Here is an 18398-nt window from a genome sequence, read left to right on the forward strand (position 1 = left end):
AAATAATAGGAATTTACTACTAATATTTTCGGTTTCTTCATTAATTTGACTTTTGAGTATATTTTATACGCTCGAAAAACTAAGCACGAAATAAGATTTACCCATGTTAAGTAGGACAAAAGGACTTCTATGGGATGTATTGGCCAAAAAATTTTGGTTTCCATTGTAAAGATGTAATAAAAGAAGATTGCAATGATACAACTAGAATGGGTAAACAACCGTCGACTTCATTTTCACGAGTGCATTTAAGTGAGGGATGTAGGTCAGAAATTTTGTTAAATAAATCTTTTATGTTGTAGCATTTTATGTTCAAGATAAAAATATCATCTACATATCAAAGTAAAGGGCTTATTTATACTTTTAAATAATAAGATTCAAAAATTCGACGAAAATACTTGCAAATACAGGACCTTTAGGACTCCCCATGGCAACACCATCAATCGGGTAGGAGTCAAATATGCACGAAGGGACACTTTTGGACGAAGACAATTTTGCACGGGTTGATTTTTTTTTAATTTTTTCTAATTAATTTTTTTTTTTTTACTATCACTGTTGACCCAAACCCTTACCCTCGGTCAGTAACTTTTTTTTTAATTAGTATTATCATTTTATTTTCTATATTTCATTGTATTTTTATCAGTTATTTTGTAACAATATTCCAAGTTTCACTTGAAAACCGTTTCGTTTTTAAGAGAAAATTAAGAGTTATTGCAGTTATTAATTAAAAGCACTTAAAATTCTTACGCTGGTAAAGATTGATGTAACAAAAAGTAAGAAAGAGAATGAGAGCGCACTTTTCTTTTATGACGTAAAGAGAATAAAAGAATGTGAGAGCGCATTTCTCTTTTATGAAACTGACTGACGAAATTTTTTATTATTGTTTTTAGTCACAAGCTGATAGTCCAGACTGAGAGTGTGTTGAACCGCCAGGAGCTACAGAGACTGTTTACAAGAAAGACACTTGAATACTGGTATAGATTTGTTTAATAAAGCTTTAGTATATATATTTATAATTGTATTTGTTAGATTTAAAGATTGTTATTTAAAGAAAGTTTTATAGTTCTCTTACTGTACATTTTATAGCTCCATGATTTTCAACAAGTGATTTACTTAAAGCATTTTTTACAGTTTATAATATAAAGCATTTTTCACATAAGTGACATACTTTTATAGTTCTTGTATTTTTCAACACTTGGTTTTGCATTTAATATTAAGTATTTCTTAAAATATTATTGAGTTTTTTATAGTGGTTATTATACAGTATTTTAGTACACAAATTACATATTTAATAGTTCTTGTGATTTTAACAATTGGATTTTTGTTCATTGAAGTTCGTTTAATAGAGAAACCCACTCAATAGTTGTGCCTGGTTATTTATATCTAGTAATACTAAGTCTAGACTAAATTAGTAATTATGTCAAATTCCAATAGTAAAGTCACACTTAAATTAAGCCATAAGCATGAATGTGCTAGGCCGCTAGGGTAAATGAGCCTTTGGATGTTGGGTCACCAACTGCCACTTGTTTCAATTTGTTTTTTATTTTCACTATCACTGTTACCCCTAACATTTACCCTCAGTCGATAACTTTTGTTTTTTCAAATATTTTTTTTTTCCTGTAATTTTATTTTTTAATAATTTTTATTAGCTATATTTTAATCAATATTTTCACTATAACTGTTACCCCTAACCCTTACCCTCGGTCGATAACTTTTTTTTTCTTTATTTTTATCTTTTTTACTCTAGTGCAAAAATGACCTTTTGTGGAAAAGTGACCCTCCGTAGAATAGTGACCCCTTGTGGAAAAGTGACCCCTCGTGCAAAAAAGTCTTCGCGCATTTTTGACCCGTTCCCCCATCAACTTGTCTGTAAATAAAATAGTTAAATCTAAATTTAACATTCTTCACAGCCATATATAACATGCTCAAAACTACTTCTTTAGGGATAATTGTTGGGTTAATATTTGAAATGTAAAGTTCTTTAATACAAATATAAGTTGTTTAATGAAGTAAGACATTGGTAAAAAGGCTTTTAATGTTAAAAGAACACATTTGGTCTGATGAACTGGAGTTTTTACGATGAGTCTCAACGAAATTAAAGGAGTCTTAAACGCAAAATTTCTAAAAACTTTTCAGAACCAGGATTTAAAAAATAAATTAAAAACTTGGCTATATTACACTGGGCAGAATTTATCATATCTAAAATGGGAACAGGTCAAATATGCACAAAAACACTTTTGCACAAAGGGACATTTTTGCACAAAGACATTTTTGCATGAGAGTAAAAAAAGTAGAAATAAAAAAACAAAAGAAATAAAAAAACAAAAAGTAAGAAAATATAAGTTACCAACCGAGGGTAAAGAGTACGGGTAACAGTGATAGTAAAATTAAAAAATAAATAAAAGTTATTGTTTAAAAAAATTACAAGAAAAACAAAAATTAAATAAACTAAAAAAAAGAATTTAAAAAAAGTTACCAACCGAGGGTTGTAACAAATTGTCCTTTGTTATTTTTGATATTGATTTCTACCACACTAATTTGTAAATTTGGCGTAACAGAATATTTATGTTTTCTTATTGATTTATGTTGCTAGTTGTTAAAAAATTTAGTTAGTATATGTTGCATTGCTTTGTTAAATAAACATTATTGAACACAACTACTAATAGAGTGTTATGTATATGTGGAAGTAAATACTAATTTGTATTTATAAAGTAAATGTAATCCCTTAACCAGGCCGGGTATTACAATTGGTGACCGGACTTAGACATTGCACCTTCTAGCTGACTCAGCACATGTCAGCAGCAGAACCTGCTAACTCAAGAAAAATCAATAGTGCCATGATGGAAAACCAACAAGGTGTACAAAACTTTACCTTAGAAAATAAAGAATTAAAATGGTTAGTAAGATTTACCTTTGATATTGAAGACCCAAGAGAACAATTTTTATATTTTGAAAAACGTATGGCTGACCATGGCATTTTCAATGAAGCTGAAAAATACTGAACAATTCCCGAGTTTTGGCAAAACAAAGACTGTGGGCCTACACCTTTAGCACTGACCGTAGAGATAGAAACTTTAAGGTTATTCCTAATAATAATAATAATAAAGTCTGCTCTTAGAGACGTTTAGTGTGTTATTATTTCCTAATTTGGTAATTGATGTATATCAGGGTTTGTGCGCGAATTTATTTTAATTTAGCCTGACTGAGACCAATTTAGCCTGATATTTCTTCAAAGTAAGGAAAATCCCCTTTAGAAATCATTTTTGGTATTGGGGGTCTTGATTAGTGCTATTGTAGTCTCCGACTTCAACCAGCTATATCTCAAAAATATTTTGAGCTTTAATAGTCTGCAAAAAGCAACTCATAGCTTAGTTACAACTCAATAAAATAAGACTAAATTGTGAAAAAGGTGATTGACCCCCTATGCCCTTAAGATAACAAATTCAGTGATAAGTTTTAAAATTAGTGTTATATCTAATCTATTACTAGTGTAAAAATTTAATATATATTACTAAACACAATTGATCAATTTAATTAAGCACTAAGTAAAAACATTACAACCAGAAGATTTATAGTAAAACAACGTCCATTGTCGTGTTTTATTAAAATTTAAAATGAAATGCTTACACGAGTATTAAAATAAGTAAAACATATTTATTATAGTATTTTGACTAATACTTAAAACTGATACATAATTATAAATCCTAAGCTCTAAATAAATACAGTGATTGTTGATGTCGTATCAGATTTAAAAAGCTTAAACTTAAATTTAAAAAAAAACCTGTAATATTTTGTTCTTGTAAAGAAAAATTAATTGTAACTAAAATTTGTACTCCCATAAAACTTAGTACTTATATCTTAAAGCTTAGTTTTAGTGTTGTGAATATCTCTAATAACTTTAAACATACAGTAAAATATATGAATAAACTGCTAAGAGTTTTAATCTAAAAAGTATTTGGTATAAAGCCTTTAATTAGAAATTAAAATAGTTCAACCAACTTAGCTCTGAAATACATAGCTGATTTCATGATAGTAAACAAATTCAAACAAACAGCTAAGTTGTTGAACTAAACTGTAATGTTTAAACTTTATTTTTTTTAATGAATTTTTATAATTATGACATATATAATCTACTCAAAACAAAATAATGAAGATTCTTAAATTGTTTTTAGAGATTCAACAAAAGGTGTTAAGCATTTATTTTTATAAATAACTAAATCTTTTCTTAGAAATAAATTCACATTTCAACTTGATCTTAAAAGATTTCTCAATTATTAAAAAAAAAAATTCAAGCATTTAAACAGAGAAAAACTGAGATTCTCAAATTTTTAATTAAAAAAAATGATTTAGCCTAACGTTTTACAACTTTTTTCAAAAAAACTAAATTAGCCTGACGCGCACGAACCCTGGTATATTGTTTATCGTTTCTTTGTACTAAATGGTAGTATAATGTTTTTAACATTCTTAAGTTTTCATTTTCTATTTTTTTAGGCTAGAAATTCTAGTAAACCTTATTAATTTAAATTGACCAAAAAACTTTATACTATATTTTTTGAAACAACTATATTTTTTTCAAATATTAAATATATTTTCATAGAACATAAACTTTTTTTAGATTAGATGTAGTCTGTGTTTTAAAATGAATAAAATAAGTAAAAATACGTTTAAACTTTTATTTTTAAGTAAGTTCATAAAAAACGTGTTCATTTATAGAAATTTGGCAACAAAACTGTGCCAACAGTATTAATAACAATAACTTTTTTATAAAAATATAATTGCATTTTGAACACAGCGTTTTTCGGCCAAAAAGTGCGTAACATACTGGCAGTTCGTACCTAAGGTAGCGTAGGTAGCTTTTTGTTGAACCATTGTATGACAGAACCGAAGTTGTATCGTAATTTTAAAAATAAATGTAGCAATCTCAATCTTTTTTAAACATTCTTCTACTTGTATACTTCAACATTGTAGTAAACCTTTGATTTTAGTTTTACTATTTCTTCAAATTTTCATTATAAGCCTATTATTATTTACATAAATATGAAAAGCCGTGAAACGTAAAAAAAAAACTGACTTAAGAATTCTTCATGTGTGTATGAATTTTGTCTATGAATTGAACTTTTAAGTATTTAAAACTAATATACCAAGCAACTACAATTTCTAAACATTAAAATAAGTTTTTTGTTTTTATGGTTAACATAGAAACTTAAAATAATATAATTAAAAATTTAATAACAGAACTAAATTTAACTTAGTTTTTAAGTTTGTATTATTTTCACTGTATAAAACTGAATAAAAACTTGAATTAAAAACAGATTGTTTTAATATGTAAACCAGTAAATAAATAAACTAGTTGTATGTTCAAAACTTTAATTATGTAGTGTTTGCTTAATCTTTTTAGTTATATTTGTTTACTAAACTTTGTTATTTACACTTTTACACCGTTGAAAAAATTAATACTACATTTTAAAATAATTAAATTATTTTCAAAATAAAGTTGTAAATTAAGTTTGAATTTTTGGGAATATAATGCGTGCTATATATTAATTTTTCAATCTAATCAAAATCAATTCGTTTTTTATATTTTACAGAGTTCTAAATACTTATAACTAAGAATTTATTACCAAAAATTTTTCAAATGAAGGTTTAAAAAGGTTTAGTTTGTGAAAATTAACGCTCACTCAATAAAAAAAACTTAAAAAAAGACGCTTCCAGCAAAAATTAAAGAGAGAAAAACGGTGCAAAAATGACGGTTGGTGATAAACTGACTCCGTGCAAAAAAGACGCTCCAATCGAAAGTGACCCACCGTACTAAACAGACGCGGTAAAAAAAGTTCCACTGTGCTAAAGTAACCCACCGTACTAAAGAGACGCGGTAAAAAAAGTTCCACTGTGCTAAAGTAACCCATCGTGCAAAGTGACGCATCGTGCTAAAATGACACCATGCTAAAAAGACCCCCAGTGCTAAAAAGACGGGCCGTGGTAAAATAACACCATGCTGAAGTGACCCTCCATGCAAAAGTCACGCTGTGCAGCAAAAGTGACGCACTGTGCCAAATTGATGCATGGTGCCAAAGTAACACACTGTCCAGGTTGCCTAATGTGTTTAGCAAATTCTCTCCAAGTTTTCAAAATTTCCTCCAGGTTTTTAAAAGTACACGTTTTTGGGTCTGTTTTTAGTTTAAAGTTAATTTTATGGTAATAAACTGTGTTAAGTAGTATAAAAACATTGAAAAGATACTGAAAAGCAACTTCAAATTTGTTTTGTAATAAAAAAATGTTGATGATGACAAAACAAAAATTATCTATATGATAGATTTTTTGTGTCAAATCGAAATTTTACTACTGAACATAATAAAATGTTAAAAATTCCATTTTTTTTTTCAAAATTTCTCAAATTCCAGGTTTTCAGGTTTTTTGGAAACCCTGGCACTGTGCTAAAATGACGCCGTGCTAAAGTGACCCTCCGTGCAAAAGTGACGCCGAGTTATTCTGATCAGCTCCCTTGAGCAAACCATTAACAAATATAAAAAAATGCACTACTTGACAGTATTACAAATAGTAGTCAACCTAAATTATACAAGTATACAACTATTTATATACTATTTCTGTTTGCTTTGAAAGTTACAAATGGGTTTAATGATAAACCAAAAATTGCACATCATACACAACCTACGTTTTTTTAAATTGAGACAGAAAAATAAAGGACCGCATATAATTAAAAAAAAGTATTTGAATACCGTTGTAATTTTATAAAAATATACTAAAAAGTAATAAGTATATAAATTCTTCAAAACAAAAATTTACTACAATTATAAGAATGAAAAAAAAAGAGTTAAAAGATAAATTATTAAATAAATATAACTGTCTAGTGAAAATAAAATTAAGAGCACAACTGTAAGTAATTTTTAATATATATGCATAATGTTGTTCATATTAAATAATAATTAATAATTTTGTTCATGCATTATTTAAGATATTTCAAGTTAAAAAATACAATGTTGGTCAAAGATTTTTGATTGAAGGGCAGTAGTTTGGTAGTTTGCAGACCCCTGATTCATAAGAAAATTAACTGAATTGAAAACATACAAATCATAAATTATTTATATAAATTTACTTATTTATTAGCTTCAACATAGTAATAGGTTACTACAAAACTATAAATGGAGTGTAACTTAGCACTAATTGTTTTGAAATTTCCAAACTTCCAGGATCCTTTGTTTGAAAAAAATATTCAGATCTTAATCCCTGGATCCAGTAGATCACTAATTTTAGATAAGCTTTAGTGTAAATTTAAATACAATTTATTAAAACTTTGTAGCTGAATAAGAATAAAATATTTTTCTAGTACAAACATATAACAATTCTAGGACCTCAAAAACCTTATGTATAATAACAAAGTCTGCCAAAATCCTACATCTGACTTACTGACTAAAAAAATTTCCAAGCCCTGATTTATAAAAACGTAAGTAAATACTTTTGAAATGTTTTCAACAAAGGTGTAAAACTAGATTACTTGCTGTAATTTGTTTTTTAAAGCATTAATTTCTTTCTCAGAAGTGTAGGTCATGTCCAGTCCCGGAGAAATTGCATATACAAACATAACATTTTGGGAATGGGATTGCTCTATCAATTTTCTCAGAAGATCTGTAAAAAATAGTTAAACAAAGTACTATTTTTTGATAACTTTAAAAGATTATAAATTTTAAAGACATATTTTAAGGAAATTTATAAAGGCTTATTTATGAAAATTTAATGTAAACACAAAAATTGTCCAAAGTTTTCTTTTTGGATATTTAAAAAATTGTTGGAAATACTGACTTTCTTCACTATAAACTTCATCTAAAAAAAATCTAACTTTTTCAAACAACTCAAATTTATTGTATTATGCTATAAATCTTGTCGTTTAAAATAAAATTAGTACATAAGGGTAAAGTATATTAAATATATCAGATTTTTTTGATTTGAAAAAGGTTACATACTTAGCAATATTTGCTACCTTTTTATATTAAAATTTAGTTTTTCTCATTATATTTTAGTTTGCCCAGAAAAACTTCAAACAAAATAAGAATCAGACATAACTTTAAATATTTTTTTTGTTCAGAATACCGTTTAAATTTTTAATCAAAATTTTTTGTAAACACTAAAATATTGCACTTAAAGATATCAAACAAAATAAGAATATGACGAAAGAAAAAAAGTTTTCTGTGCTTATTAAATTAATTTCTATGTACACTTATGTGCAAGATGCTCATTTTTGGAACCAATTTATACTATTACTTAAGTGTAAATAAAGTATAGTTTTCAATTTTATTTTTTGCATATTTTATTTTAGTATACACGGAATCGTTTTAAACAGAATAATAATATGATATAAGTTAAAATAATTTTTTGTTCAGAAAAAATTTTAATTTTTTTATATAATATTTCTTTGCAAGTTGAGTTATTTTCTATGCTTTGCAGACTATCACATACACATGGTTGCCACAGATCAAGCTAAGAGAAATTTCCTGACTTTTCCTGACTTTAAACTAAAATTTTCCCGACTTTTCTAAACCTAAGTTCTTAAGTTAAACTTATTCTAAGTGCATAATCAAACACTTAAAACTATATAAATCATCCAATTTTATTTTTATACAGGTTAAAATAACAGTTTTTTTGATGAATTCAATCATCTAACTTCCATCACATCACTTCAACCATCTGTTTATGATTGATTTATTTGCAATAAACAGCTCTATCAGCAAAATACTTGTATTTTCTAACTTGATACAGTTCTAGTTTGTATGCATACATAAATTTATTTAACTCTTCTTCTGGATGTAATAGTTTCTCATTTCATACTGTTTTCAAGCAGAGTCTTGTTAATACTTAATCTATTTCGACCTCAGCCTGGTCATTGTGCAACACAAATAATGGTTGTAACTACTTTCCAAGAGAAGATTTGGCAGGAAATTTTAATTTTTCAAAATAGAACTGGTCCAAACAATCTTCCTTTTGCTTGAAGCTCTTGAACTTTAATGCATTTATTGGACAATTTACCAAAGTTCTAAACTGTTCAATGCTAGTATCACCTTCAGAGTTGGATCACATTTTTTACTATGTTAAGGAGTGCACAATGTTGGCAAAACGCTTATCAACAATTATGACTCCTAATATTTCAAGGCTATGCTGATTTAGGCATGACATATTTTTTACAAATGTACTTAAATAGCAATTCTGCTCCGGAGATTTTCAACTACTTTTATAACAAATAATCTTATTTTTTTGAAATTTAAGACCTTTTTTCTTCAACTAGGTCTTTTTCCTCAAATTTGCAAGCAAATTGGTTGCAGTACAACTAAGATCAAGGGCAGGTTTTAGGGAAGCTTGATCATTTAATTCAACTGAAGTTGAATAACTGGTTAAGCTGAGGTTTGTAACTATCACGTCTTCCATAATGATGCACAGCAATTTAATTACCAAGAACGAAATGTTCTCATGCACAAAGGCAACAACAGGCTGGGTACTTTGGTACAATATCAAAAAAGGCTGCATAAGAGATATCACATAACTAAAGAAATGCAAGAAAATGTTTGTGTATATATCACAGTTTCACTATGGAAGTGTTCTTGACATAAATCATCAATACTAAAGAGCATAAAAAAATGGCTTGTTCAAGTAGGGTAGTTGTTCAATATGTTAATAGAAAAATTTTGCAGTTTTACAAAGGATATTTTATTAATTTATACCGTATGAAGGCATTGTGAATTAATTAGTTTTGTAAATTTTTAGTAAAATTTTGCAATTTTAGTGTGACTTTAAAGGATTTTTAATTATTTTTTTATTATTTGAACAAAAGTAATGAATTTAGTTAATTAATGTGACAAAATCCGACCTTTTTTTCAAATTAAATCAAATTTCTTGACTAGTCCTGACTTTTTTTCAAAAACCCCCATTTTTTCCTGACTTTTGTCATTTTTTTAGTTATTATATTACTGACTTTTCCTGATTTCCTGACTTTTCCTGACCGTGTGGCAACCCTGCATACAGATGCTCAAATGAATTGAATCAGTTTTCAACTGGTTATTTATTAGTTGTTGATAATAAATCAAGTTTGTTGTCTTTATTTAGTAAACAAAACCTTAATATTTTTGTTATAGGGTTACCACATACTCAGAATACTTAAGATATTTTAAGCTAGTTTAGAATTTATGAAAAACTAAGGATGTCTTTCAGGCTAGTTTTGATATTTTTTATAAAGGTCGGACTATTTTTATGGTTTTTTTCAAGTTGTGCCTTTATTATAATTTTTAGTTGATATTATAATTAGTTTTTAGTTATTTAAACTAGATGATTAATGTTTTTTTAAGGTATATTATAAAGTCAGACTAGCTTGATTAAACTTAAGTTGTCTCTTTGTCTAAAAGAGGAGTGACTACCTGAGATTTGTATTTTTTTACAGTTTAAATAGAAGAACATAATAATTAAATAAAAGGAAGTTTTTAAACTCCCTAAGTTTTTTTTTGCAGATGTCATCAATGATAAATGGGAGTTGTTTGAAATTAACCATGTAAAATAGAGATCTACAACATTCAAAATACTGAAAGAAAGGGAAAAACAACACTTTATCAAACCTAAGTATAAGAAGAAATGAAATTCAAAATTTATTTGTTTTTACATACTGTTTTGTTGCATCACGGTTTTGGTATTTTTTTATTGTTGTGTATCTTGTACATGTATTTTTTTATTAAAAAAGCATTGTATATTTCGGCTGATAATTAAGGTATTATTATTTTAACAGAGTTGGAGGTAAACAACTAACAAATCTATGATCTTATTTGAAAAAATTACTTTATAAAATTATAGAGAATTTTTTAGGTCATAAGTCTTTTAGTCATTGCTAATTTTAGAAGACAAAACTAATTTACAACTAAATAAACCTTCTAGTGTAGCTAAAAGTTACTAAATCTGAGTTGAAACAAAAGCTGACTAAGACTGCGGCCCGCAAACATTTGAAACTTTAAATCTGGCCCAAGAGGACCAATTGCATGCCAACCCCTTCTCTGGAGCTTTATAACAAAATGTCTAACTCAAATATAAAAAGTGTTATTAAAAGCCTTGGTCATCTTACTAAAATATACTTATCATTACAAGTTTATCACTCCCAAAACTTTTTATTAAAGTCTAGATCAGTGTTTTCCAAACCAGGGGCAATGAGCAGCAAAGGGGCTAAATGGGGGCTATGAGCAGTAAAGGGGCCATAGGGGCACCATGAGGTCATTTTTTGAAACTTACATTAGATATTTTGGAGTTGATAATGAAAAGCAAACCAAAAAGTAAATAAGCGTTTTTAATGATAGTTTTGAAATTTATATTAGATACTGTGGAAAAATTTAGGAAATTTAGGGGGCTATAAACTGTAAATAGGGGAGCCACAGGCCATAATTTGAAACTTACACTAGATATTCTGGAGTTGATGATAAAGAGCAAATTTCAAAAAAGTCTAACCATTTAAAAAAAAAAATTACCAAAGGTTTTAATTAGCAATACGCAATTTTTATTTTTAGAGAACTTGAAATTTTAATGGTAGTTTTTTGCTAAATCTTGTTTGGGAGGGCCAAAGCTTTTTTATTTTCTTTAAAGAGGGCCTTTTGAATTAAGTTTGGGAAACCATGGTCTATATTTTGAATACTGGACTGCTCTAAGAAAGCAACTCAGTATGCATCATTAATGTTTAAGTTCACTAGATTCTTCTTGTGGTTATAATACTAATGTGTGCATAAATTAGATTCATCTGAAACATCTTCTATGTTAAATTTTAATTTCACCTTATCCTAATTAGTTCTATGACTTGTCCTTCTATTACTTTTTTCTTTTCTCCTAGTTATTATTACCACATTTTTTGCATAATGCTGTGTAAATATCTAAATTTTGAAAGATCAGATTTGGTTTTCGTTTTACTACTGTTGGTTTAATAATTAAAAATTATTTATCTAACAATACAGTTTTATGTTGACCATAACTTCTACATAGTGAACACTTTGCATTTTTTTACTAGAAATAGTCTTTGTTTGTTTGTGTTTAGTAATCTGACTGTAAGTCTTCAGAAGCTGTCTTTCAGAAGTTTGCTGGTAGGGTAAATGAAGCTTTACCTAATGTGAACAATTTTGTTTATTCTATTGTGAACTTATCTTGAGTTGTGAAGACAATTAGATATTTTTTTATATACTTGTTTTGTTCTTAGTTTCTTTGTTCTTTTGAACTTTTTATAAATTGTTCTTATGTTAATTGGATGTAATACATTTGGTTTCAAGTTTTCATTAAAAATCTTTATTTTTCTTCATACTGTGAGCTTGGGATCTCAAGTTTTTAGGAAACATTACTTATATAGTTAAAGACTTTATATGTTAGAAAATTAAAATATTAAGAACCAAATTTTTTTAATTTAAAAACAACAAAAAATTGGTAGTTTTTATAAATAAAACTTTAATTCTCTAAATCCTAAATATACTTAAAAAAAATTCTAATTACCATTTCACACCAAAAAGTTAAATTTTAATCTATACTAAAAAGAAAGAAAAATAAAATATTTTAAAGAATATAAAAATAAGTAAAAAGAATATCAATTAATCGTTAAAATATACAATTTTGAATATAAAAAAAAATCTGGATAAAACAAAATTTAAAAATTTTTATAGTGATGGCAACTCTAAACAAAAATTAAATACTTCTATACCTCTCTAAAATAACAACTATAAAGATAAAACAGTAACCTAAGATTTTGAAATAGCCTCAATGTTAAACAGAAATTTTCAAAAAGTATTTAAAATATATGATAACCACCAAAGCTTTAAACTAGTCCAAAAATATTTAGCAAAATGGATGTTTCTAATAATTTATATAGACATTGAAATTTCAGTTAACAACCTAAAAGATAAAATCATTAGAACACCGGAAAACATCCTCCCCTATTTTATTAAGTTTGATATTTTATCAATAATATTTCTATTATTACTAATCTTTAATGACTCCCTAGCATATCTGATGTACTAAACAATGGAAAATATATGTTGTCATTCGAGTGCAAAAAAAAGGTAACCAACACAACACATGAAACTATAGACTAGTATCTCTAACTAGTTGCTTTTCTTAAACTTATAAACACATTAAACTTATAATAATTCTTAATCATCTTTTTTACTATAACCAGGGTAACCAAATGTTTTTGGCAAACTTTCTCCAGGATTTAAAAATTTCCTACAGGTTTTTAAAAGTACACATTTTTGGGTCTGTTTTTAGTTTAAAGTTAAGTTTAAGGTAAGCGACTGTCTTAAATAGTATAAAAACATTTAAAAGGCACTGTAAAGCTATTTGAGTGTGTTTTTTGAAAAAAATTAAATAATTATAAAAAAAAATTTATTTTTATGATAGATTTATTGTGTCAAATCGAAATTTTAATACTGAACATGTAAAAATAGTTAAAACTCCACTTTTTATGGGGAAATTTATATTTATATGTGTAAACTACACAAAATGGGTAAATTTAAATATAAACTGGTTGTTATCCTAAAACTAAATACAGTTGAACAAAATTTTATTAATTTTTTTTAATACTTTATTTACAAACCAGCTTCTTCTTCTGTATATTTTTCTCTCCAAAAAAGTCTATGTTTATAATCATCTTTAGGTCCATATAAATAAGTATTTAGACCCATCAATTTCATTCTAATTAAAAATTTTAACAATTTATAGCTAAATAATTTTTGAAAAACAAATACTGTATATCAATTAAAGTGTTATATTTGTATTTGTAACATACCTATTAAAAAGTTGTAAACGCTGATCTGTAGTCCAAGGACGGCCATAAAAACCCTCTACAACTCCACATAAAAACATTTTATCTGATTCGTTCTGATTGTAGTTGACATGTTTAGGTTTTTTCTTGCCTTTATATTTTGCTTTAGACTTAAGTTGTCCCATTTCGTTTACAGTGTCACTATTTTTCTTTTTTGTAACTTTTTTATTTTTTTCAATACCACAATCTTCAACATTCATTTCAGAACCAGACATCATATAAATAGTTGCTTCAGTTTAAAGAAATGTCTCTTTAATTTTTAGTGTATAATACAACATAAGTTACCTAAATATAAAAAATGTAGAACAACTACCATTTATCAAAAAATTCTCAGTTTTAGAGAATGAGAAAAAATTATAAATTAAAGATTAAATAACTTTCTATTAAGGGCATGGAGGGGTTAAACACTTTTTTCACAATTTGATCTTATTTTATATAGTTTTTACTAAGCTACAAGATGTTTTGTACAGATTTTAGAAAATCAAAACAATTTTTGAGATATAACTAGTCAAAGTCGGAGGCAACAATAGATTCCTTATGGGAGGCGCAAACTAAAATAAGATCAAATAGTGAAAAAAAGAAAAGTTTTATCTCCCCTATGCCCGTTTTTTTTTTTACAGATATTCTAAAACTACTTAATGTTTCACTCTAGGTGTTGTGATTATCAGCTGGGGTTCACAACTATTCAAATTTCAATAATTCATACTGATAGCTCTGAAATTTAGTTAACTACCTCTTTCAAAAAATATTTAAAACCAATAAAAATACCATCATAATCTAATTGATTTACCTTACAAGACCATTCTTTGTTTAATAAAAATTTAACTGTTCTTTAAGAAATGTGATAATAAGTTTTAAAACTTACTAAAACATAATAACTTATAGTAATTATTAGATTTATACTTTTAAGAGATTTTTCTTCTATGATAGATTTATTATTTATACCTAAAAGAATTTTGATAATTATTAAGCATGGTGATGAACAAATATCAAGTTCAAATCTTTAAATATTATATTAAAATATTAAAATATTGTACTTTTTTAACTAATGGTGTCGGACTTGTTTTATAATTAACTATATAATTTAAGCTTGAAATTAGTGCGAGATCATGTTAGTTAACTACCAAACTATTTTTTTATATGTATATAAGTTGACAACTTTTTATTGTTCAATTTAGAAACAATTTTTAGTATAAAACTAAATAGTTTAGAACCAACATGTTATAAGGGCTTAAAAAAATTATATAAATGGATCTTTTTTTAAAGTTAAAACTATGCTTTTAAAAATCATATAAATCTTATCTTTTTTACTAATTCAAAAACATATTTATCAAGTCTTAATATTTTTGCATAGAAATGAATTAACTTAAATTTTTATAAGTCTCCAGCATTAACATTAGATTTTAGTTTTAGTAAGTATTTACTTCCCTTTAAACGGAAAGTCCCAAAAAAGATAATTAAAAAAGTTTTAATGATTAGTTTATAAGTTTGAACAATGCATTCATTAAATTGTATATTTATTTTTTAGAAGTTAAAAATATCAATAGTAGACAATTGCTTTAACATTTTGTAGTAGATACTCAAGCTAGAAAACTAAACATATACTCCAATTCCAACACATTTCACTCTTTAACAATTAATTAGCAAGTAAAATAATAAATATAATATAAATAGTTAAAGCTAGGTTATAATTATAAATTAATGCTTTTAAAACAAAAAAAACCACTTAGACTTGTTTAAAGTCGATTAGGAGAATTAAAGTAAGTATAAACAAGTTTTTGACTTACAAACTATACTCAGAAGAAAACTATATTATTATTACAACGTAATAATTTGAATAATTACAGTACAATAAAGATCTTATTTGTCTACCTCTACATTACTATGATATTTCTAATAAAGTAAAAATTACTCAAAGCTAAAACAAGTTAGAAATTTTTAGAATGTTAAAATTTTTTAAACCACTCTTAACATCTTTTTTTTTTGCGTAATTAAGACTTTTAAACAAATTTTTTACTAAAAGTTTTGGTTTGTAGTTTTAAATCTTGAGCTGATTCCTCATTTTTACTACCAACTTAAATTAAATGTTTGTATACACATTTTTAAATGAGTTTTCTTTTTTACTCTTCTCTTTGTTTGTTTAATGTTTACCTGATATAACTAATCTAGCAACAGCGTATATAACTTACTTTTGTCAAACTTTAGAATCGGGTCTTTAACGTTAAGTGTTGCTAACTGATTCAAATGAAAAGTTTGTTTGGTTTAGTAGCAAAAGACAAAATACTCATACCTTACTCAGGGTTTTCAACTAGAGGTACTGATTTTTAAATAATAAATGAAAATTTTACTATAGTTACACATTTTTAAAACCAAATTTAATCATTACCTGCAATATTTTTGATGAAATACAACTATTTTGTTATCTATTTCTTAAATACTTTTTAATATAACAATTCTATAATATAACTGTTTATTATTAAACAAATCACGAAAAGAAAATGTTTTGTATTCAATAACACAACAGTCTAACTGTTTTTTATTTCTTTTTAAGCTATAGTGTGATTAAAATGTAGATAGTTTGCAGCAGGCTTCACTTGTCAATTTAATTTTCAAATTACCTGAACATAACAGATAAAACAAACTTTTTTTTAAATATTTAGTGTTCAATTGGTATAACAACATTAATAATATGGCGACATTCAATGTTTATTTTTAAATTATAAATTAAAAACTTATCGTTCTGACGTTTACCTAATACATCAGGAAAATAGAACTCATTATTTTTCTTTTAAATCATGATACATATTTACTTTTCTAGACTATTAAAAGTGTTTAAAAAAGTATCAATACTTTGTTCATTTTTTTATGACGGAAGTATTCAAATCGTCAAAGTACTTAAAGTAGCATAACTTTACTTGCACTTTAGAATGGCTATTTTTACAGATAACTAACGAAGCTTTTTTATAAAGTCGTTCCCAAATGAGTTGCCAGAGTGCTGCTGTTAAAACAACTGGTAGTTTTTAATAGTGTGCCTTTTAAATTATTGAAATTTGATAACTTTGCCCAATAGTTGTACCTCCATGATAAATAAACAACTTAGAATTAAATAAAACTGGTTAATAAGTTAAATATGTTATCTAGTTTTTTCATACTTATTAAGGATATTTTTTTGTATAAAATATTTGAACACACGCCAACAACCTCATACAATGGCACACTAGTAAACCGGTTTTTGAGATTAAAATTCGGATATAGCTATAAACTGATTTTATACTTTTAAATATTTTAATACCTCTAAAAGGGCCTTATAAAAACAATAACATATTATAATACTTCAGATCATCAGTCATTGAAAAGTTTTACCAACTATTGTTAATTTAGTATATCATGGCTATAATAGTCTTAATGATATATCTTTCTAGTGAACGTTTAGTAGGTTGTAAATTATTGATGTTTTAGAATAGGTCAGTCTAAATTTAAGAAAAATGTTAAAACTTTTTTTTTAGATTGATACTAAATATCTTAGGAAAAATAAATATTCTGATATTACTGTGTTATAAAATTAATTCGATTGTAAACCCTATTTGTTTAAACTTGGTTGTGTCAATGATGAAATATTTAATTTTCTTTGCATAATAAGGCTTATTTAAAGTAACACATTCATTTATTTTGTCAGTTCTTGAGTTTATCAAATTATCATTTACTACAGTTATAGTTTATTGAACGACAAAAAAAGACACTCAAATATTTAGTCCTAGGACCTGGTGCACAAAAAACCTTCGGTTATCGAGTCGTACAACACGGATACCTTTTAACGTTTTGTCCAGGATTAGTTTCTTTTATTATTTTTCTTTTTTTAGACGTGTAAAACAAATTTTATTTATCTATTTTCAATTTACAACAACGCAATATTTAGTCTAATAGCTTTTTAACTAATAAAATACTAAAAAAAGTCTTGGATCTCCAAAAGCAAGTAAACAAATTAATCAACTAAATTATGAAATAAAGTATCCAAATAACTTAAACTTTGCAAAAGTAATACAAAAACTCAGGTTAGTATCAACAGCATTACTAAGAAATAATAGGCGGAAATATACTTGAAGGTCAGTCTGAGCTGAAAAAAACTGAGTCAGATTTTTTTAAAGATTTATTTATTCGTTTTTTATTTATACCTTTTTCCCTAACCAACCTTACCCAAACATATTAAAATTTAATTAAAAAATAAAGTTCAAATAATTAAAATCAGAAATGACATGAAAAAAGGATTTTTTGCTGACTCAGCTTTATTTTAGCTCGGACTGACCTTTAAGTTACTGGCCATAATATACCAAATTGAACCTTATTTATATATGGAGAATACTATATAGTAATATTTATGGTAATTTAATTATGGTTTTAATAAAAAATCCTAAAACATATATTTCTAACTTCGCCAGACTGTTTTTACTATTAAATTAGAATTAATATTAGTATCTAATAAAATCAGTTTAATGATATTGCGTAATAATTTATTAATCTGTTTGCCAAGTTTAAGTGTTTTGTTTATTTAATTTAGTTGCTTTGCTGT

At 26.2% G+C, this 18398-nt stretch overlaps 1 protein-coding gene across 2 annotated transcripts in view; it reads right to left on the reverse strand.

Annotated features, from left to right (window-relative positions):
* LOC145831777 (protein O-GlcNAcase-like) overlaps positions 1-14111 on the reverse strand; it is a 52826-nt gene extending 38715 nt beyond the window's left edge. For both annotated transcript variants that reach the window (XM_082939113.1, XM_082939112.1), the window contains exons 1-3: positions 13796-14111; positions 13604-13701; positions 7511-7641 (exon numbers count right to left, since the gene is read on the reverse strand). In XM_082939113.1, coding sequence (XP_082795239.1) covers positions 7511-7641; positions 13604-13701; positions 13796-14049 — 483 coding nt within the window. In that variant the 5' untranslated portion in view covers positions 14050-14111. The remainder of the gene's footprint in view (positions 1-7510; positions 7642-13603; positions 13702-13795) is intronic.
* Positions 14112-18398: the final 4287 nt, after the last annotated feature.

Source organism: Thalia democratica, chromosome 3, assembly GCF_965202585.1.
Source record: "Thalia democratica chromosome 3, ktThaDemo2.hap1.1, whole genome shotgun sequence".
Lineage (NCBI taxonomy): Eukaryota > Metazoa > Chordata > Thaliacea > Salpida > Salpidae > Thalia > Thalia democratica.